This window comes from Ranitomeya variabilis, chromosome 3 (genome assembly GCF_051348905.1).
Source record: "Ranitomeya variabilis isolate aRanVar5 chromosome 3, aRanVar5.hap1, whole genome shotgun sequence".
Classification (NCBI taxonomy): Eukaryota; Metazoa; Chordata; class Amphibia; order Anura; family Dendrobatidae; genus Ranitomeya; species Ranitomeya variabilis.
The window spans coordinates 41,567,138-41,590,141 of NC_135234.1; the positions used below are offsets into that span (position 1 = coordinate 41,567,138).

General features: G+C 41.6%; 1 protein-coding gene and 1 long non-coding RNA gene across 2 annotated transcripts in view; one reads left to right on the forward strand and one right to left on the reverse strand.

Moving 5' to 3' along the window:
* Window positions 1-3,646: 3,646 nt before the first annotated feature.
* Window positions 3,647-12,756, reverse strand: LOC143815113 (uncharacterized). The gene is made up of 3 exons (XR_013223677.1): window positions 12,634-12,756; window positions 12,045-12,177; window positions 3,647-5,607 (listed from the first exon to the last, which is right to left on the reverse strand). It is a non-coding gene; the product is annotated as an uncharacterized LOC143815113 (long non-coding RNA).
* ADAMTS5 (ADAM metallopeptidase with thrombospondin type 1 motif 5) overlaps window positions 12,652-23,004 on the forward strand; it is a 112,378-nt gene continuing 102,025 nt past the window's right edge. Inside the window, exon 1 of the mRNA XM_077293998.1 lies at window positions 12,652-14,139. Coding sequence (XP_077150113.1) covers window positions 13,105-14,139 — 1,035 coding nt within the window. The 5' untranslated portion in view covers window positions 12,652-13,104. The remainder of the gene's footprint in view (window positions 14,140-23,004) is intronic.

The window sequence follows — 23,004 nt, forward strand, 5'->3', positions numbered from 1 at the left end:
ACTTGTACATGGTACAGTGCTGTAGTTTCGCGTACAGTGGGTAGCTGACATCACAGTGAACATTTATGAAGGAGGTCAAGCCATTACACAGGATTATTTGAGGACCTGGCAGATGGAACACATTGGGAAATTATGGCATAGCCTAGTAATTTGCATGGGAACATAATTGAAATGGATTTGCACAACCCAGTCCATTGGCCATGTCAGTAATTTATGGGCATCTGATGGGATGGGATGTCTGAGAACCACTTCTTACCTGGTAGCGTTAGCGTCCCTTATTTTGATTGTGCATGTCGTTGTTACGGAGTGTGGGGTCACGTCAAGCCAACGAATCAAAAGAAGAGACATCGATGCCATCAGGTAGAAGGTGATTTTCAGGTCTCTTATCCAATGGCCTCAGATCACCAGTGTGACTGATGAATGTAATACTCAGCTAACCTAATATACATGAGACCACACAAGGTTTTGGATTCTTGAAGGTGTAATTCTTATCATCCCTATGAGCTCCATTTAAAACTGCAAGTAAAAAAAGTTATATACTTTTAAGCATTTTATGGAGTTTTATGTAATAGCCTGTGGTGTTTTTTTTATTTTTGACATATTGTACAACCTTTGTTTTGTTGCTTTTAGATTCTGACTGTAGAGACCAACATTTGACCCCTTACCAATGACGACCCTCCCGCTGCCCAATAACTCACAACACTCATGAACACTTTTGCTAGTGGGGGGTCAACCACTGCTTTTATTTAATATTGAACCATTAAACGAGTTAACGCGTCATGTAAGTTACCACCTTAGTGAAGCGATATGCCGATCGCTGGACTCCCAGTCACCAAGTTTTCCTTCAACTCCACCACTTCACAGTAACTATCATCCGCTGTCCGTGACTTGTCATAAGGAGATCTCAAAAGAACACAAAAATCAAAAAGAAATAACAGTAAGAACATAAATGTCAAAATCTAAAGTCATAAACATGTCAATAAAGGAATCAATCAGGTGCAAGACCATGTACCCGATGAAAGAGTCTGATCGCCTCTGAAAAGCTTAGTGTGTTAAATAAACTTCTTTACATATCTTTTTAATCGTCATCTCCCTGGCAGCACTCACCAGAGTTTTTTTCTGGTGCAATCGGAAATTAAGTCATATTCTATCATCATGTTTAAGGACTAGTGTTGAGCATTCCGATACCGCAAGTATCGGCCGATATTTGCTGTATCGGAATTCCAATACGGAGTTCCGATATTTTTGTGATATCGGAAATCGGAATCGGAAGTTCCCAGTGTATGGTTCCCAGGGTCTGGAGGAGAGGAGACTCTCCTTCAGGCCCTGGGATCCATATTCATGTAAAAAATAAAGAATTAAAATAAAAAATATGGATATACTCACCCCTCCGGCGGCCCCTGGACCTTAGCGATGTAACCGGCAGCCTCCGTTCCTAAGAATGCAGTGAGTTTAGGACCTGCGATGACGTCACAGCTTGTGATTGGTCGCGTGAGCGGTCACATGAGCGGTCTCACAAGCCGCGACATCATCGAAGGTCCTTCACTCCTCATTCTTAGGAGCGGACGCTGCCAGTTACATCGCTAAGGTCCAGGGGCCGCCGGAGGGGTGAGTATATCCATATTTTTTATTTTTATTCTTTATTTTTTACATGAATATGGATCCCAGGGCCTGAAGGAGAGTTTGCTCTCCTTCAGACCCTGGGAACCATCCAGGATAGCTTCCGATACTTGTGTCCCATTGACTTGCATTGGTATCGGCGATATCCGATATTTTTTGGATATCGGCCGATCCCATCCGATACCGATACCTTTGAGTATCGGAAGGTATCGCTCAACACTATTAAGGACTCAAACTTTGGGTCCTTAACATCCCGGGTGCACGGTGCCCTGAGCAGGCAAGGGAATATACAGGGTGGTCCAAAAGTAGGTGGACAGTATGTGTAATAGCGTTATGAAGGGGGTGATTTATCAAACATGGTGTGAAGTGAAACTGACTCATTTGCCCTTAGCAACCAATCAGATTCCACTTTCCATTTTTCACAGACACTTTGGAAAATGAAAGGTGAAATCTGATTGGTTGCTAAGGGCAACAGAGTCAGTTTCACAGATCCAGTTCTCGCAGATAAATCTCCCCCAAATCTGTTTTCTTTTCAGATAATTCAGATAACCCATAATGGCAAATAATTTAAATACAGATCAAAGAAAATGGATTTTAAAAGAGTAATGGAAATCTCAAAATGCTGAAACAGTTAGAGTGAATTGGGTTGAAACATTTGGTACTCAAGCCCCAAAGAGACAAACCATTTACTGCATTCATGACAAATTCGATGCCACTGACTCAATCCTTAATGCTTTAAAAACTAGTCGACCCAAAACAGCCTGTACAGAAAATAATAAACAACTTGTTGCTGAAACATTTGTTCAGAGTCCAAAAAAAGTCCACCAGAAGAGTCTCTTTAGAATTGGGAATTTCACGAGCTTCCATCATGCGAATCCTGAAATCTATTGGGTGGACAGCTTATCTTCCACGTCTAATTCATGGTTTATTGGAGGATGATCCCGACAGGCGGCTGCAATTTAGTGAGATTATTAACGAAATTGAAGAAAATTCAGTAATTTTGAAGCTTTCAAAATTATCTGGCCATATTAACAGACATAATTGTATTTACTGGTATAATGAGAACATGCATTTAACATTAGAGCAACAACTAAATGAGCCTGGTGTCAATGTTTGGGGTGGTAATTCAAGTTTTGGTGTTTTTGGACCATTTTTTTTTTTTATGGAACACTCACAGGAGATAAGTATCTCAAAATTCTAATGAATCAAGTTGTTCCCCAGTTACAGCAACAGCCTAATTCAAATTACCTTTATTTCCAACAAGATGGGGCCCCTCCACATTATTCAAGAGTAGTCCGCGAGTATCTTGATGAAACGTTTCCTAATAAATGGATTGGCCGAAGAGGCCCACTTGATTGGCCGACACGTTCACTAGACTTGACCCCAATGGATTTTTTCTTTTGGGGAGTACTCAAGGACAAAATTTAAAGTCGGAAACCAAAAAGTGTCAGTGATTTGAAAAATAAGAGATGCATTTCAAGAAATGAATACCCAAAGAGACTTGTGCAAAAATGTTTGTCGAAGCGTAAGAGGCAGACTTAAAAGCTGTGCAAGTTGTGATGGAAAACAGTTTGAGCACCTGCGTTGATAAAATTTAAGGGCTTTTGTATTATTGTTCAGAATAAAATTTAATTGTCAATGTTATGCTTGTGTTAGTAAATATAATTTTATATATAAATCAAAATAAATGTTATTATTTTCTGTCCACCTACTTTTGGACCACCCTGTATATATATAAAAAAACAGAGGAAACATCAGCACTTCATCTTCTGAGGATCAATACTTTATTAGGAATCCATGTGCGAAAAAGAAAAAATCATCAAGCTGCAGACGCGTTTCAGAATACAATTTCTTAGTCAAAGACATAGGAACTGTTTTCGGAAACACATCAGAATACAGTTCCTACGTCTATGCTTAAGAAATTGTATTCCAAAACGCATCAGTGGCTTGATGATTTTTGTCCTAATGAAGTATTGATCCTAAGAAGATGAAGGGCCGATGTTTCTTCTGTTACTTAGAACTGTGTTGTTCTTGGGGCTTGCGCTCATAATAACCCATAATGTGGACATCTGTTGAGTGTTTGCAGGTGACTTGGGAGAAAGTGTGAGAGTGGAGTGAGATAATATAGACCATCCCAGGTTTTCCCATGTAGACCGGCTGCCTGGGATAACAGGAACCCTTGATAGAAGGGCACGTTGCTCTTTGTGACTGGCAGGAGTGATCAGTCATAGAGGAGTCAATCAATTCTTTGAAGTATAGATATCAGCACAGAGAGTGAAGGGCAACATAGAATCTAAACAAGAACCAGAATTATTGCAACAGAATATTTCTCTTTGGATATAAAAATGAATGAGCTTTTCACCAGATCTGTCGTTTCTCAAAGGAGTTGTTCCATAATGTTCAACCCTGGCTATAGTAATAACAAACAGTGCTCTACTCATCGTCCACAGGTCTAGTGCTAAGTCTTCCAGTGCCAGGCATTGGATGTGGCTCTGACGTCACGTCGACAGCCAATCATTGATCTCATCAGCTCAGAAGGGGTCGCTCTACCTAAATTGGCAGAGCCGCTGAGCTCACTGATTGTCTGCCGCGCCGTCAACGGGATGTCAATGCTGTATCCAATACCAATATCTGACTCCGGAAGCAGCATTGGAGAATAAGTGCAGTTTGTTTAATATTTTTTAACAAACTACAACCGAGGGTCAAACACTATCTGAAAGGGAACAACCCCCTTAAGGTTTATTTAGACAAGACAATAATTGGAAATGAGATTTGTTTTGGGTATGTTGTTTTATTCTGGAATCTTTTCCATCGGCTACAAGATGATGTCTTCTAAAAAATGGCTTGTAAAAAAGATTTTTTTAAATTTAGAATCATTTTATTTCTTGCCCTAATTCCACCACAATCTTTCAAGATCTATTTTGTGGGTGGTGTTTGTGTAAACCTCAACCATTTTGGTTCCGGAGCAACACAAATTTGCTTGGATTGTTTTTGATAAATTGAGGCAGTCATGGAGAAGGAGAATTCTAAAATTGGTCTAAAGACCCCTATCTAAAGAAGACCTGTCACATGTTACAAATATGTAATTTTATTATCTGGTGTAAATGCCGCTGATCTCCAGAACCCGGCGTTGTTTTACTTTTGTTCCTGCTACTCTGAGATATGGCCGCCTCTTCCTTGCATGTAAATCTAGTCTTTTTAGCCAAATGGGCATGTTACTCAGCTCCTCAGTTAATGTCTACTTGAGGACCACGCCCAATTGGATAGATTAGTAGATTTATATACAGGAAAGAGAGAGTCATATCTCAGGAATAGATAGGTGCAGAAACAAAAAAAAACATCTCTGGATTCAGGAGACCAGGAATAAAACATATTTATGGCAAGTGACAAGTCCTCTTTAAACCACATAATTTAAGGCTAGTATGGGAGGAAATAAAATACTTTTATTGAAAGCCCTATGTCAATGTAGGGATCTGCATACCATTTGACCCTGTACTGCATCCATCTCCTCTTAGCTAAATAGTGTAGGACCATCAGGGAGGGTGAAGGAGGCCTTCCAGGTCCTAAAGTGGTTAGTGCCCAGGTCTCATGTCCCATTTGTTTGTTTTTTTCAAAAATCTGGGCCAGTTTGGTCACCATGTTTTGTTCTCTAAACCCATTGAGACAAATATGCATCAAGCAATTGAGGAGAACTTGGTTGCATAGACACCTTACCATGATAGATGTTTTCTTACTGAGCTTCAAGAGCTGTTGCCTGACCATTTCACCACATGGTTGAGTAGAAGAACATGTTTACTCTTTGTTTAGCTTGACTAATCATTATACCTTCCTTTGGTGAACTGAGGGAACTCCATATACAATTTTCTAATATTCTTCTATTATCTAAATTGCTCAATTTACGAGTGGGAGCGACCAGATAATACAGCAGGGCAGCAGCGGGAAATTTATCTTCAAAAGAAAGTCTTATTCTCCTCCCCTCCGGGAAATCTAAGAAGAGAAATGTAAGAAGAAACCATCAGCAGAGTGCCTGATGTGAAGAAGAACAAATAGCAATAAGTGCTTATCCTTGTTGTTACCTGCATGAATGTGAATGGAGAAAGATGAGAGAAGCTTTAGCTCTTTGTGAAGGTCACGGATAATGCGTTATACATTCACAGAGCTGCAGACTCATCTTAAAGAGCCATGAAACGAGAAATTTAGTATTATGCATTGCTTACCGATATTACTAGAAATCAGTGCACAAAGTCCCCTCTTTATTGAAGAAAAATTATTGTGTTCGTAAAATTACGAAGCTTCTGGTTTAGTGTGGTCATAGGGGGTAAAAAGCGAACTAGACACCAATGCCCACAACTAATCACAACAAACATAAAAATCACCACCACCCTAATCACTACTCAGGATAGAAGACCATGGTGGCCTCAAACACCCAATACTGGAATGGGTCGCTCATCTCACACGGCTTGACGGTACCTTTGCATGGAATAGATTACGTTGACTCTCCTTTTCATTGGAAGGCACAGAAACCATAATATTTCTTCAACAGTTCAGCTTCTTTATCACCCAACACTTGCATTGTGGTGGTCTCGCTTCTGTTCCCGATTTTTAAACATGAGAGTGAAACCTCACCTTCTGCTCAGTTTGTGTCCTCTGAATTTGCTTTTCTCCAGCCTATATATAAGGGGATAAATTTATCATTTTCATATGCCAGTCTTGAACCTTAAGAAGACCACTGTAGTAAGACGTGACAAATTGAGATGTGCATCTTTTGTTAAAGCCTTGAGCCACAATTTGCAAGTTTTTTATGCTGAACAATTGGCGCATAGGGAATGGTACATTTATCCTATAAGTCTCTTCAAATGGGGAATACCAGACTGGAAGTGATGATGTCATGACCACTAATGACCTGATCACTCAGGACACTGATGGTGATTGGAGGTTGGAATGTCATCGCTTCTGGTCCAGAGGAGACCAGTGGAGCTGAAGTTCCAGAGCAGGGAGTGGATCTTGGTGGCAAGTATGGCTTCTTTCTTTTATAAACTTGGATTCTGTAAACTTTTAAGAAAACCCCTTTAAGAGCCCTCTGTAGCCATTTCCGCGGGTCACCTCTCTTGCTAACTGTATCACAATTCCATCTCCCCATACTAACAGGGGATTATTTTTCTGGCATAAGTATATGGCCAACAGTCTCTTGGCGCCAATTACTTGCATTATTTGCTCCCTGTACTCCACCCATAAGAATGTCAGAGCGCAGCATCCTCACTCTGTGCGTTCTTCCAAGGGGTCAAATAAACGTGGTGGACTAAACATGTTGAGTTCACTAATGTAAAAAAAACAATATTTGTTAAAAGAGGACTTGTCATTTGTCATAAATATGTAATCTTTTTGTACTTGTGTAAATGACGCTGTTCTCCTGAATCCGGCGATGTTCCTGAGATATGGCCTCCTCATTCCTGAATGTAACTCTAGTCTGTTTAGCCAAGTAGGTGTGTACTTATCTCCTATATATGCATCTTCTTAAGTATCACACCCTTTTGGCAATACTATAACTATATACAAAAAAAGAAGAGAACACGTCTCAGGAAGGGAGAGGTTTAGAAACAAAAGAGAAACAACGTCGGATACGGGAGGACAAAGTAATATACACAGTTGGACAAAAAACATATTTTTTTGGCACTAACAGGTCCTCTTTAAAGTGTATTATCACAATGTCAGTTAGGAAATAAATAACTGTGAGGTGAACACAGTGAATGCCCCCCCTCAAAAAAAAAAATAAAATTCACTATCTTACACCCCATCACGTTCTGGCACCTGTGGACACCATGTCTATTGCATATGTTAGGACTTGTAGGATATGGCAAGTTGGAGAACAGTCTCTGTGTGATGCTCTCTAGTACTGGTAGTATGTGACAAGTTGGAGAACAGTCTCTGTGTGATGCTCTTTGCTACTGGTAGTATGTGACAAGTTGGACAACAGTCTCTGTGTGATGCTCTCTGGTACTGGTAGTATATGACAAGTTGGAGAACAGTCTCTGTGTGATGCTCTCTGGTACTGGTAGTATGTGACAAGTTGGAGAACAGTCTCTGTGTGATGCTCTCTGGTACTGGTAGTATGTGACAAGTTGGAGAACAGTCTCTGTGTGATGCTATCTGGTACTGGTAGTGTATGACAAGTTGGAGAACAGTCTCTGTGTGATGCTCCCTGGTACTGGTAGTATGTGACAAGTTGGAGAACAGTCTCTGTGTGATGCTCTCTGGTACTGGTAGTGTATGACAAGTCGGAGAACAGTCTCTGTGTGATGCTCTCTGGTACTGGTAGTATATGACAAGTTGGAGAACAGTCTCTGTGTGATGCTCTCAGGTACTGGCAGTGTATGACATGTTGGAGAACAGTCTCTGTGTGATGCTCTCTGGTACTGGTAGTATGTGACATGTTGGAGAACAGTCTCTGTGTGATGCTCTCTGGTACTGGTAGTATATGACAAGTTGGAGAACAGTCTCTGTGTGATGCTCTCAGGTACTGGCAGTGTATGACATGTTGGAGAACAGTCTCTGTGTGATGCTCTCTGGTACTGGTAGTATGTGACATGTTGGAGAACAGTCTCTGTGTGATGCTCTCTGGTACTGGTAGTATATGACAAGTTGGAGAACAGTCTCTGTGTGATGCTCTCCGGTAATGGTAGTATATGACAAGTTGGAGAACAGTCTCTGTGTGATGCTCTCTGGTACTGGTAGTATATGACAAGTTGGAGAACAGTCTCTGTGTGATGCTCTCTGGTACTGGTAGTATGTGACAAGTTGGAGAACAGTCTCTGTGTGATGCTCTCTGGTACTGGTAGTATATGAGAAGTTTGAGAACAGTCTCTGTGTGATGCTCTCTGGTACTGGTAGTGTATGACAAGTTGGAGAACAGTCTCTGTGTGATGCTCTCAGGTACTGGTAGTATGTGACAAGTTGGAGAACAGTCTCTGTGTGATGCTATCTGGTACTGGTAGTGTATGACAAGTTGGAGAACAGTCTCTGTGTGATGCTCCCTGGTACTGGTAGTATGTGACAAGTTGGAGAACAGTCTCTGTGTGATGCTTTCTGGTACTGGTAGTATATGACAAGTTGGAGAACAGTCTCTGTGTGATGCTATCTGGTACTGGTAGTATATGAGAAGTTGGAGAACAGTCTCTGTGTGAAGCTCTCTGGTACTGGTAGTATATGACAAGTTGGAGAACAGTCTCTGTGTGATGCTCTCTGGTACTGGTAGTGTATGACAAGTCGGAGAACAGTCTCTGCGTGATGCTCTCTGGTACTGGTAGTATATGACAAGTTGGAGAACAGTCTCTGTGTGATGCTCTCAGGTACTGGCAGTGTATGACATGTTGGAGAACAGTCTCTGTGTGATGCTCTCTGGTACTGGTAGTATGTGACATGTTGGAGAACAGTCTCTGTGTGATGCTCTCTGGTACTGGTAGTATATGACAAGTTGGAGAACAGTCTCTGTGTGATGCTCTCAGGTACTGGCAGTGTATGACATGTTGGAGAACAGTCTCTGTGTGATGCTCTCTGGTACTGGTAGTATGTGACATGTTGGAGAACAGTCTCTGTGTGATGCTCTCTGGTACTGGTAGTATATGACAAGTTGGAGAACAGTCTCTGTGTGATGCTCTCTGGTACTGGTAATATATGACAAGTTGGAGAACAGTCTCTGTGTGATGCTCTCTGGTACTGGTAGTATGTGACAAGTTGGAGAACAGTCTCTGTGTGATGCTATCTGGTACTGGTAGTATATGACAAGTTGGAGAACAGTCTCTGTGTGATGCTCTCAGGTACTGGTAGTGTATGACATGTTGGAGAACAGTCTCTGTGTGATGCTCTCAGGTACTGGTAGTATGTGACAAGTTGGAGAACAGTCTCTGTGTGATGCTCTCTGGTACTGGTAGTATATGACAAGTTGGAGAACAGTCTCTGTGTGATGCTCTCTGGTACTGGTAGTATATGACAAGTTGGAGAACAGTCTCTGTGTGATGCTCTCTGGTACTGGTAGTATATGACAAGTTGGAGAACAGTCTCTGTGTGATGCTCTCTGGTACTGTAGTATATGACAAGTTGGAGAACAGTCTCTGTGTGATGCTATCTGGTACTGGTAGTATATGAGAAGTTGGAGAACAGTCTCTGTGTGAAGCTCTCTGGTACTGGTAGTATATGACAAGTTGGAGAACAGTCTCTGTGTGATGCTCTCTGGTACTGGTAGTGTATGACAAGTCGGAGAACAGTCTCTGTGTGATGCTCTCTGGTACTGGTAGTATATGACAAGTTGGAGAACAGTCTCTGTGTGATGCTCTCAGGTACTGGCAGTGTATGACATGTTGGAGAACAGTCTCTGTGTGATGCTCTCTGGTACTGGTAGTATGTGACATGTTGGAGAACAGTCTCTGTGTGATGCTCTCTGGTACTGGTAGTATATGACAAGTTGGAGAACAGTCTCTGTGTGATGCTCTCAGGTACTGGCAGTGTATGACATGTTGGAGAACAGTCTCTGTGTGATGCTCTCTGGTACTGGTAGTATGTGACATGTTGGAGAACAGTCTCTGTGTGATGCTCTCTGGTACTGGTAGTATATGACAAGTTGGAGAACAGTCTCTGTGTGATGCTCTCCGGTAATGGTAGTATATGACAAGTTGGAGAACAGTCTCTGTGTGATGCTCTCTGGTACTGGTAATATATGACAAGTTGGAGAACAGTCTCTGTGTGATGCTCTCTGGTACTGGTAGTATGTGACAAGTTGGAGAACAGTCTCTGTGTGATGCTATCTGGTACTGGTAGTATATGACAAGTTGGAGAACAGTCTCTGTGTGATGCTCTCAGGTACTGGTAGTGTATGACATGTTGGAGAACAGTCTCTGTGTGATGCTCTCAGGTACTGGTAGTATGTGACAAGTTGGAGAACAGTCTCTGTGTGATGCTCTCTGGTGCTGGTAGTATATGACAAGTTGGAGAACAGTCTCTGTGTGATGCTCTCTGGTACTGGTAGTATATGACAAGTTGGAGAACAGTCTCTGTGTGATGCTCTCTGGTACTGTAGTATATGACAAGTTGGAGAACAGTCTCTGTGTGATGCTCTCTGGTACTGGTAGTATATGATAAGTTGGAGAACAGTCTCTGTGTGGTGCTCTCTGGTACTGGTAGTATGTGACATGTTGGAGAATAGTCTCTGTGTGATGCTATCTGGCACTGGTAGTATGTGACATGTTGGAGAATAGTCTCTGTGTGATGCTCTCTGGTACTGGTAGTTTATGACAAGTTGGAGAACAGTCTCTGTGTTATGCTCTCTGGTACTGGTAGTTTATGACAAGTTGGAGAACAGTCTCTGTGCGATGCTCTCAGGTACTGGTAGTATGTGACAAGTTGGAGAACAGTCTCTGTGTGATGCTCTCTGGTACTGGTAGTATATGACAAGTTGGAGAACAGTCTGTGTGTGATGCTCTCCGGTAATGGTAGTATGTGACAAGTTGGAGAACAGTCTCTGTGTGATGCTCTCTGGTACTGGTAGTATATGACAAGTTGGAGAACAGTCTCTGTGTGATGCTATCTGGTACTGGTAGTATGTGACAAGTTGAAGAACAGTCTCTGTGTGATGCTCTCTGGTACTGGTAGTATGTGACAAGTTGGAGAACAGTCTCTGTGTGATGCTCTCTGGTACTGGTAGTATATGACAAGTTGGAGAACAGTCTCTGTGTGATGCTCTCTGGTACTGGTAGTATGTGACAAGTTGGAGAACAGTCTCTGTGTGATGCTCTCTGGTACTGGTAGTATGTGACAAGTTGGAGAACAGTCTCTGTGTGATGCTCTCAGGTACTGGTAGTATGTGACAAGTTGGAGAACAGTCTCTGTGTGATGCTATCTGGTACTGGTAGTATGTGACAAGTTGGAGAACAGTCTCTGTGTGATGCTCTCTGGTACTGGTAGTATGTGACAAGTTGGAGAACAGTCTCTGTGTGATGCTCTCAGGTACTGGTAGTATGTGACAAGTTGGAGAACAGTCTCTGTGTGATGCTCTCTGGTACTGGTAGTATGTGACAAGTTGGAGAACAGTCTCTGTGTGATGCTATCTGGTACTTGTAGTCCCACAGCAAACTATTTTAGCCTGTTTAGGATAGACTGTTTCTATTCATGCCTATCTTGTGCTCACATAACAGAATAGTGACCCTTTCCCCAAGCCCCCCTTTTTTGTGAAGAGAAATGAATATCTCCCGGCAGTTTAATTACTATGTAGAATATATTAAGGATCTCGTCGGTGGAAAGGCTAACTGTAATCAGGATTCCCAATCCACTTGTCATCGGCGTGCAGCCTCCCCCCTCCCAGTACATTGCTGGTACATAGAATCCATTTCATTTCTCATGGCACATTTCTGCTGATCCCTTTATGTGTGACCTACCTTAAGGTTATGTAATCAACCCCTTAAAGATGAAAGACGGATGAAGGCTTCGCCAGACAAATGGTGGAGCTGGTGTTTATTCAGCTGCATTTACAGGATGCCACCGGCACAGCATGCCAAGTCACCGAGGACCCTAAAAAGTCAACGTTTCCCATCAATAATAACAAATAAGTGACAGACAATCTATCAGCTGACAGCGCGGATGGTAATAGACTCAGGGCAGGTATATCCAGCCAAGGTATACAGCCTCACTGCAGTCAATGGGAAATTCCTAGCCCAGGCGGTGCACTACTCCCAGCCGGGTCACTACCACCCCCAACACATCACCAGTGCATTGGGACATTTTATTCTCGGAGCCTCCTGTAAACAATTCCAGGACAAGACATTAAATCGTAATAAATGTTAGGTCTCGGATTAAGTCAGCTGTTAGTCAGGACAGTTGTGAAATAGCAGATCCAGAAGGAGAATGAAGGAAGAAGGAGAAGAAAAAAAAAAGCCATTCACAGAGTGTAACACTTTCCTGCATGCGATGATGGCAGGCAGTGTGGGAGGGAGGGAGCACTCCCTTTAAGAGGCAGTGACTACTCACATTTATAAAGCATTCCAGTATAAATTCATTGTTCCTCCTCCTCATCTTCACAATCTCTCTTCTCTTCCCTTCTTCTTCACATCCACACCAGGCAAGTAAGTGCAAACACATGCTGAGTGTGTGCGAGTGTGGATGACTCCTCCGAGAGGGACAGGTCTTCTTCATCCACCAGGACCCCCTGCTCCGAATCCTCTCTGGGTCTCAAGGAGTTAAGTGGTGCAGATGCTAACAGCTGTGTGAGCCCAAGGCTCGGAGGATTGTGCCTGGTATCCAGCATTGACTACCAGGATCTGATGGAGGAGAGGAAATAAAGTCACCTCTGCTGCTGCTGCTCCTCCAAGAAAGTTTAGCCCAGTCTCTGCTTCTGTTGACATTTCAGTGCTGGCTGATTCATCCCCCAGGTCTATTTTTTTTTCTTTTTCCTTTTTCTTTTTTTTTTCCTACTCTCTCTCCAATTTCCAAGGGAGAACAATGATGCTGATTTTGCTAGTAATGTTTGCTGCTGCTATTTCTGCTAGGACTGCGGACTCCAAGCATGGAGATCCACCTGCTTCTTCCAAACATCACCCATCTTCTGAGCCCCAGAGGAGGAGTGGGATAGTGCAAAATATTGACCAGATCTATGCTGGAGGAGGTAAAGTGGGCTACATCCTCTACGCAGATGGCAAGAAGTTTATTTTGGACTTGGAAAGGGACGATATGCTGCTTTCTCCTCACTTCAGCACCAAGTACTTGGGACGTCTGCATCCTCAGCATCGTTTTCATAGGCATTGCTTCTACAGGGGGACTGTAGACTCCAGCCCGCAGTCCTTGGCTGTCTTCAACCTGTGTGGGGGTCTGGATGGCTTCTTTGCAGTCAAGCATGCCCATTATACCATCAAGCCCTTAATCAAGGGCAAGGCTGGAGTGGGGCAGGTGTACAGAGATGGCTCTGAGAGGGTCCTGCATGTTTTTATCAAGGATCGCTTCAGTTTTGAGACTGTTCCTAGCAGAGCCAGCTGTGAGACCAGAGGGTCTGGAAATCACCACCATAAACATGGGAATAACTCCAGGAGGCATCACAGAGAAGACCACCATAGGTGGAGCAGTCCACACCAAGCCAACCAAAGCATTGCAACTGACCCCAACTTCAAGGAAACCTTCTTATTACAGGAGGGAACCACACTAAAAAGACGCCAGAGGAGATCCATCTCCAAATCCAGACATGTGGAGCTCCTCCTGGTAGCTGATGAATCTATGTCCAAGAAGTATGGGAAGGACCTCCACCATTATTTGTTGACTTTGGCTTCCATAGCTTCCAGGCTTTACAGTCATCCCAGTATTGAAAACCACATCCGCTTGGCTGTAGTGAAGGTGGTGATGGTCACTGACAAGGAAAAGGGGCCGGAGGTGAGCAAGAACGCGGCCACAACTCTGAAGAACTTCTGCAAATGGCAACATCAACACAACCAGCTGGACGATGAGCACGATCAGCACTACGATGCGGCCATCCTCTTCACCAGGGAGGTGAGTGCCGGTGCACTGGGGCGCGCTGCCTCCTCTCCTTACATGACCTTCCAGCACTTTACAGCTTTGGCTTTTCTATGGCGATGTGTATTTAGGCTAAACCACAATACTGTGCGTGGGAATTACTGGCTGTAACAAGACTTTAGTTTGCTGTAGGTCCCATCCATACAGTGCTTTATGGCTCCTGATCAAAATGTCTGTGTCTGTGCTGTCTGTGGGATTTTGTTCAACCAGCCATTCCATGCACTTTACCAAGCTGGATTTGCTGAAACTTGTAGTTCTTCTTTACTTGGCATGTTATAAACAGGCAATTAGATCGATTGGATGGAAGTGTGATGCTGACAATAATAACTCCAACTCCAGTATATCCAACCTCAGAGTACTGTCTGTCTGTGGATCGATCTATCTATCTATCTATCTATCTATCTATCTATTATCTATCTATATATTATCTATCTATCTATCTATCTATCTATCTATCTATCTATCTATCTATTATGCATCTATATTCTATCTATCTATCTATCTATCTATCTATCTATCTATCTATCTATTATCTATCTATATATTATCTATCTATCTATCTATCTATCTATCTATCTATTATGCATCGATATTCTATCTATCTATCTATCTATCTATCTATCTATCTATCTATCTATCTATCTATCTATCTATTATCTGTCTGTTATCTATCAATATATTATTTATCTATCTATATATCTATCTATTATCTATCTATATATTATCTATCTATCTATTATCCATCTATATATTATCTGTCTATTATCTGTCTATTATCTATCTATCTATTTATTATCTATCTATCTATCTATCTTTCTATCTATCTATCTATCTATTATCTATCTATATATTATCTGTCTATTATCTATCTATCTATTATCTATCTATCTATCTACTATCTGTCTATTATCTATCTATCTATCTATCTATCTATCTATCTATTATCTGTCTATTATCTATCTATCTGTCTATGGATTTATCTATCTATTTATTTATTTATCTAGCCATTATCTATATATCATCTATCTATCTATTATGTATTTATCTATTATCTTTCCATCATCTATTATCTATCTATCTATCTATCTATCTATCTATCTATCTATCTATCTGTGGATCTATGGATCTATCGATGTATCTATCTATCTATCTATCTATCTATCTATTATCTATCTATTTATCTATCTATCTATGGATCTATCGATCTAACTATCTATGTATCTATCATTTATCTATTATCTATCTATCTATCTATCTATCTATCTATCTATCTATCTATTTTCTTATGTTGAGGGCTTGAAATGCTGTGACTTGTAGTGCCACCACATATTAATTATTGGGTTCCAAACTTATTTAGAAATTATTGGGTTCCAGACACTATCAAAGTTTCTACAATATAAATAAACCTAGGCTGTCACTTGTAGTTCATCTACAGCCTGTATTCCACGTGTTTATCATCAGTCCAAAGCCAGTGTGTTAATTAGAGCAGTCGACATTACAGGATAGATGGGGTAAGCTGAGCCGGCCATTGGCCAGTATGTAGTATGCTGCCTCTCAGGTGGTTTAGCAGAACTGCAAGTGCAGTCTTGGCACTCACAGTCCCACCACCACTGCCTTCTCCTTTGGTAGCAATACTCATTTCCTTGCTTCGTCTTACATGGAACATCCCAATACTTGTCTGGCATTCTAGTCTATTTCCATTAGATATGTTGGCTACGCACCAGGCAGTGATAGTGAAGAACTACAAGTCTCAGCACAAGCTGTATCCAGTAAACTATGAAGCAGAGGCTGAGACTTCCAGTTTATCACTGCCTGGCACGCAGCCTGGAAACACGAGCCTGCCAAAAGCTGCGCAGTGTAAGTATGCGCGGCACACTGGGACTTTACAGCTAGGAGCTATAGGTTACCTACATTTGTGATACGCTGAATTACCATGACCTCCACTGAGCTGCTCAAATCTGTAAAAAAATCAGCCGGTCTTATTACATTACAGCTCAAAAAACAGAAATCTTTGTGCATCTGTAATAAGTGAATACCTGGTGTCACCATGCAAGTATTTTTGCAGTCGTTCCAAGCAGGTGTTTCCAATGATATATTATTATGGAAGTGGGTTCCCTAATAACATCTTACAGTTGTTCTCCGGCACAGACATTCTGTATACACAGTGGGAGAGGTCCACCCAGGCTTTATACTGCCGAGATATTCCCTGACACTATGAGTAATTGGAATAAGCACATTCCTTCCACATCGAGAGCCTGGGGCTGAGGCTTCTGCCTTCTGCTCCAAGTATGGGAAGATTCCTGCAATATTATCTTCATTATCCATCTATTCCTCCAAGAAATAAGTGTCACGTTTGCAGCTTATCATTTTCTACCGAGTCCCATGGTTGAGAATTGTCTCGGCTGGTGGTGACAGATGACAGATGACAAACTTCAAGATGTCATAGCTCCTACACATGTATGTCTCCTTCCTATAAGAAAGTCACGTCTAAGTGCAGTGTCGGACTGGGGTGCCAAGGGCCCACCAGTAACCGACTCCAGGGCCCCACTTCTCAGCTACATGTGACATTATCCTCATTCACAAATTTTTGACAGGGTGATCAATGAGTGGACCAGGCTTCCACGAGAGGTGGTAAGTTCTCCTTCCATGGAAGTCTTCAAACAGAGGCTGGACAGACATCCGTCTGAGATGATTTAGTGATTCCTGTTTCGAGCAGGGGGTTGGACCAGATGACCCTGGAGGTCCTTTCGAACTCTACCATTCTATGATTCTGTGAAATTTATATAACAGTGAGCTGGGTAGATTGTTAAATGAATGAGATGCCGCCTCTGTCTGTACATAGTAATTCAAGCATAATGGGCCAAGTACTGCTCATATAAGAGAGTGGTGGCCCACCAGAGAATTCTCCTGGGTTCCTGTGGGCAAGTCCAAGCCTGTCTACGTGTCATATACGCTACAGGGGATCCATAACGCGGCATAATTTCGTACATTAACGTGACAAACATGTTTTCATCCAGACCTGGAAACGTGGATGCCTGTAGAATGACATCACCGACTTCTACCTGAAGAAACAAACGTGACATAATAACCGTTGCCAAAAAAAAAAAAAAGTACCAAACGCACAAAGCTATGGTTATGTTTTCATCTTTCGGGAAAAACAGTTTGTTTGTTTTTTTTCCACTTATTTTTGGCATCCCCATATTTGCCTGGGGTCACACCGAGCACTTCATAACGAAGCTCTCGACAGGTTGGGTGGAGGAAATGTGAGATCTGCAGCTGAAGGTTTAAACAAGGCCCTGGAGGATTGCTACAGCTGGCTGACTTGTATCTTGGCCGGCTGCTCTATATTTGAGAGAGAGCCTGAAGCCTTGAGGAAAGGCGTGGGTTATGTAGCTCCTGTGGTTCGTGGGTAAGACGTGAGTTTCAATTTTACCCACAGAGAGGTATTAAAGTTCAGAGAGAAAGTCTTATCGTAAGCTGGAATGAAAACATACTTTCTTTGACTCCGAGCAAATAGTAAGATTTACACTTTTTTTTCTATTTTTAATATCAATCAGATGTAAATGCTTAAAACCTCAGTATGTAAGATGGATCATTTAACCCTTGAGTATGCAATTGGCTTCATAGAAACTGCCAACATCTGCCGCAGTTTTACTATGCACAATATGATGAGGAGTGATGCTGGGTCAGGCTGGGGTTACTTGGACACACTAGAGTAATAGATCTGAGGACCACCTTGTATCTATTACATTAAGGCCACGTTCTCACGCTCAGTATTGGGTCAGTATTTTATCTCGGTATTTATAAGCCAAAATCAGGAGTGGAACAATCAGAGGAAAAGTGTAATAGAAACCCATCACCACTTCTGCATTTATCACCCACTCCTGGTTTTGGCTTACAAATACTGACCAAATACTGAACATGCGAATGTGGAGCCATAGATACAGTACATCAGTTTTAAAGATGGATCCATGACTCCGATCCATTTGGTGGATTAGACTCAACTACTAAAGTCTATGGGGATCCATGAGATGTTTAGGAAACTAGGAAGACAGACTTTGTACTTTAGAGTTCCTTCCTAGTTTCATCCATGTTTAACGGACAGAATGTTAAAGGGGATGTTCACTATTTGGACTACAACCCCTTCTGAATCCTTATGTTACCCCTTATAGAATGATAACACCTATACTCACCTCCAACGCCGGAGTCATTCCAATGGTGTCGGCACTGGTTCTCCCAGATATCGTGTGACATTGTTATGTCATGCAATCCTTGCAGCTAATCGGCACTGGCTTCATTCTCCCTTATTTCAGACAAATCAAGAAGTGAGTGCTGTGGTTGCCCTTTTACTTCCTTCAGATGTCAATTACGTCCAGAGAAGAAGAGAGTGAAGCCAGGCTGATTGGCCACAAGGATCTCGTGACATAACAATGTCACACAATCCCTGGGAGAACCAGTGATGGCACTGTTGGAATGACGCCGGCACTGAAGGTGTGTGTAAGTGTTTTATTTTTTTACTGGGAGGGTGACATTGGGATTCAGAAGGGGTTGTTCGAGTAGTCAAATAGTTAAGGGTCAAAAAGGGACTGAAAAAAAACCTAATGCAACCTGAGAATGAAAGTCCATTTCATTTGGATGGTAAAACTCACACGGATACATGAATGTATTGTTAGATAGTTCTATGGTGATAGCTATCTCACCATAGATCCTCCATACACAGAAATGCTTGTCTCAGCCAAGTGCTCCTGAGTTCCCTTTGATAGAGCCACTGACAGAATCCTCAGGCAACGGGTTATCTCCAGGGTGAATAAAAGAATCGCCTGTAAAAATCCAACATGCCAGATCTTTCTTTCCCAGACAATATCGGTCAGGTGAGAGTTAGGAGACCCCATGCACATTACACTGTTGACTTATTTCCCCAATATCGTGGGTTCGGCTGATTTATAGGGTGGCTTAATAGGTTGTTTGTGAATCATCCTATACGAAATACAGTCTAGAGACCAGGGACTGGCTCCAAATTCACCTCCACGTGGGATTGTCTGTTGGACATGTGGTCTATTATTGTGATGTCCTTGAGGATACTTTATTATTCCAGCGAGATGGTCTGTCCCGGTATTCATAGATTTAGTCAAGCTATTCTAAAAAAAAATGGATCATGTGCCATATTGAAATGTCTCATAGTGAAGATTGGTCTTTTTTAAAAAGTTTCTTACTCTGGCCATACTCATGAGATTGTTTTCAGCCAAACATCCGGCTGCGCATCCATGTATTTCCAATAGGCAGAGTGGTTACAGCTGCTACCAGACATTTCTATCAATGTGTCAATGGTTTATATCCCCAGAAAAAAATGGATCATCTATCGGGGAAGAGTCTGGAGTCGGAATCCCATATATATCAGACAGTCAATCAATCTCACCATAATCAACAGGTTCTTACAATTTTCAGCTAATATTCATGGGAGCCGTTACTTTTCCTTCATGGGAAAGAGAAGTGAGCTTTAAAGGGACTCTTTTAGCTCCTTAGATCAATAAATAGAACCACAGGAATTCTCCTTAAGTTAGAATGTATTTTTTTTAGAAAATCTGATTACTTCCGTATCTGGGATGGTGAACGTCATGGTGTGACAGCCACTGATCTGCGTTCTCATTCACTTTTAGTCAGCATTTTACTGAACAGCTGAGTCAGCTAAGAAAGTCTTTTTTTATAGCCTAACTGACTTGTTTAAGGGGAAAGGGATCATGCAAGAGGATACGCACCATAGGCACCATGTACATGGTGCCCATTGAGGTCCAATCAGCACCGCATCACTCTTTAGTCCTACTGACTAGTGTGAACAAGAGCACTGTAAATTTATTTTCTTATAGAAGACAGGGCTATGAATGTGATCAAGCGACTACATTTCATTTACAAAGCAGAGCTTCTTCCTTAAGGTAAGTAGTATTGCAGCATTTTTGAAACCGATTGCACAGAACTGCAGCAGATCATGATAGAACTTCTTTATGGTTTATACCTAATCCACATTTTAGATCATTTTTATTGAAAACTAATTGGTAGTTTTTAGACTCTGGCCTTGATTCCTAAAGAGACCTGAAGACTTACCTGATACATATGACACTGTAGAGTCCTTTTACAAAATTTGCATTGAAGACCAGTAGTTTCATTTCTGCGAACACTCAATGTTTGAGGTGACAAAGTTCCAAAATGTAAATTTAATTGCTTGACATGGGCATCTGCAGGAAATGAAGGGACATGCCAGTTGTATGATATTTTATTCAGGAATACTGTGGTTCTCTAAGGCTAGATATACCGCAAAATCTTTTGAGATACCAACCTATATATATATCTTAGACTTAGATCAGACAAAGCTGCCAATTTTGATGGGATAAGTCAAGTACTTAATGTGTATTTGGGTTCTCCAAGCTCCCACTCAAACAGGACATATAGAAGAAAAATAGGATTGATTGGATGTAGAATTTGAATTTTAGTTCTCATGGTAGGTAAGTCACCACCAAAGGAGTCTAGCAATGGCTTTTGCAGCTCTCCCTGTTTAAAATACGAGTAACAAACATGTTTGGCCAAACCGAGCTTGTGCGCTTTAGCGTAAGGTCAAAGTGCTAAGACCGACAGCTACGAAAAGCTAAAGGCTTGCTTAGAGGGGTTGTCCATGTTTGTGATGAAAATCTGCAGTCAATTTATGTGATTACAGACTTCTGAATCCTCACATTACGTCACTGAACTTTGTCAACATTCTTTGGTACCGGCGACAAGAGATGGCAGTCGTGTGACTGCAAGTATGACTTATACATATTCCCGGCACACTTTCTGACTAGACGTGCAGGTTCTTGCTCAATACAAGTGAGTGAGGTGCACATGTTTAGTCGGAATGCCGCCAGAAGTGTGCATATCGCACTGCCCGCTCTTGTCGCAGGCATCGGAGTATCCTGAAAGCTATAGAATATAGCTATGACTATGTAGTCATATAGAATGACTACAGACTTTCATCACAATTCTGGTCAACATTGATAAGTTAATTAAAGAAGATCCTGAAATGACATTTCATTTCTGTTTCCTAAAAATACTTTGAAGAATCTCTTGAGATGATTCTTCTTGGAAATAAAAGGAAACCATTCGTTTTTTACCATACGCATGGGTCCATCTTGCCATGTTTTTCCATCTGTATCTTGCAAAATTTGTTAAAAAAGATTTTAGCAGAAAATAGAAAGTGACATATTGTCTCACATAACTGGGAGCACATCATCGGTCGGTAAGCGTAAATGCCCACAAACTATTTTCCTACGACAAACCGTCTTTGTCCAGTGACTACTGAAGGGAAAGTCATCTCCTATGGTGGCCCAAATCTAATCCTAAAGCTAAACTGTCCCCAGTGACCCAGACTAATCCATCAATCATTAGATTCTTCAAGTGTAACAATATCGTCAGTTTCCAATGCTTTACATTTGCCCCGTCTTTTCATTTCATGTTAGATGTTGCATGCCAGCTTCAGAGTTTATAAATTCATTTCCACATCAGAGGTTTGGAAAAAATGTCCTTGGAATGCCTTGTGGAAACCACTCGTCCAGATGGCATGGCATAACTTCTAGAGCTGGAACTGCTTCTTAGCAGGTACTTTTGCTTTTCTGCCCTTGTGCATTCTTTCTGCATTATATATAAGCTGATCCATCCTGTTAAGGAGAAACTTTATGACCTAAGCGAAATCTATTCTTCTATTTATAAGTCACCGTGCGGCTGCAGATGTCCCCTTCCTCCTCTGATGGTCTTAATCTGATTAAGAAACTCTAGATCACGTTCTAAGAAGATACAGTACGTTTGAGCCTAACCTTTGGCCACCTTCCCTTGGCAAGTCCTTTCGTGAAGATGAAAGTCTGTAAAAAAATATAATTAGTCCAAATAAACAAGATGTTAAATTTAGATTGTAAAAGAAACACAATGTAGTATTTGTTTTCCAGATCCGGATCTATAATAGGTAGTCCCCGTAAATTTCACAAAACTAACTCGGAACATATGCTAAACGGTTTGTCCAACGTACCATAACCCCAGGAGATGTCAGCTTCCTAAATATGTTTGAAACAATGAAGCAATGGGTTTGGAATTTTGCAGTAACGAAGTCTGCAGTATTGTAATATCGTAGGCCCTTTTGGAAAAATGATATTTGTGGCGGCTCTCCCGAGTTAACCTTTTATTTCAGATGTACAATGAATACAAAATCCATAACCTTGTATGGCACAAAATGAGAAATCTTTCTGGATATTGAGAGATTACATATTCTTTCACAATGATCTCAGCAGTTTTTTTTGGTTAGTAAGTTACGGCCGTGTGTATAGCTGTCCAACTTTAGCAAATGTGTTTTGCATGTGTAAAGTCAGTTCCTAGGCGACTCGACGCCAAACTTACCATGTCAGTGTTTGGATGGGCTGTGAGTGTTGCCTTTGCCAAGTCCAAACGTCTAGATGTCGTCTTCTCCATGGCATGTTTACCCGCCGTGAAGCAAATGCGTGAGGTACATTTTCCATTCCTGTTTACCGGTTATGTTGGCTTTGAACTTGGTGTCTATGTACTAAAGAAATAATATTTGCATTTCATCTGTCAGTGAAATACATCTCACGAGTGGTTGGGAACTGTGAAATGCACTAAAGGTATGCATTAGCTGAACGCAGGAAAATCTAGAGCTGGCGAACAAATACAACCTTGGAATTCGAGATAAAACATTACCTGGAGTGACTTTGTACATTGGCTTTTATGGTTACGCGGTAATCCACCCCAGAGCCCATGATACCACATTAAGACTTTTGTGAAATCAGCATTATATTCTAAAGAGCAAAG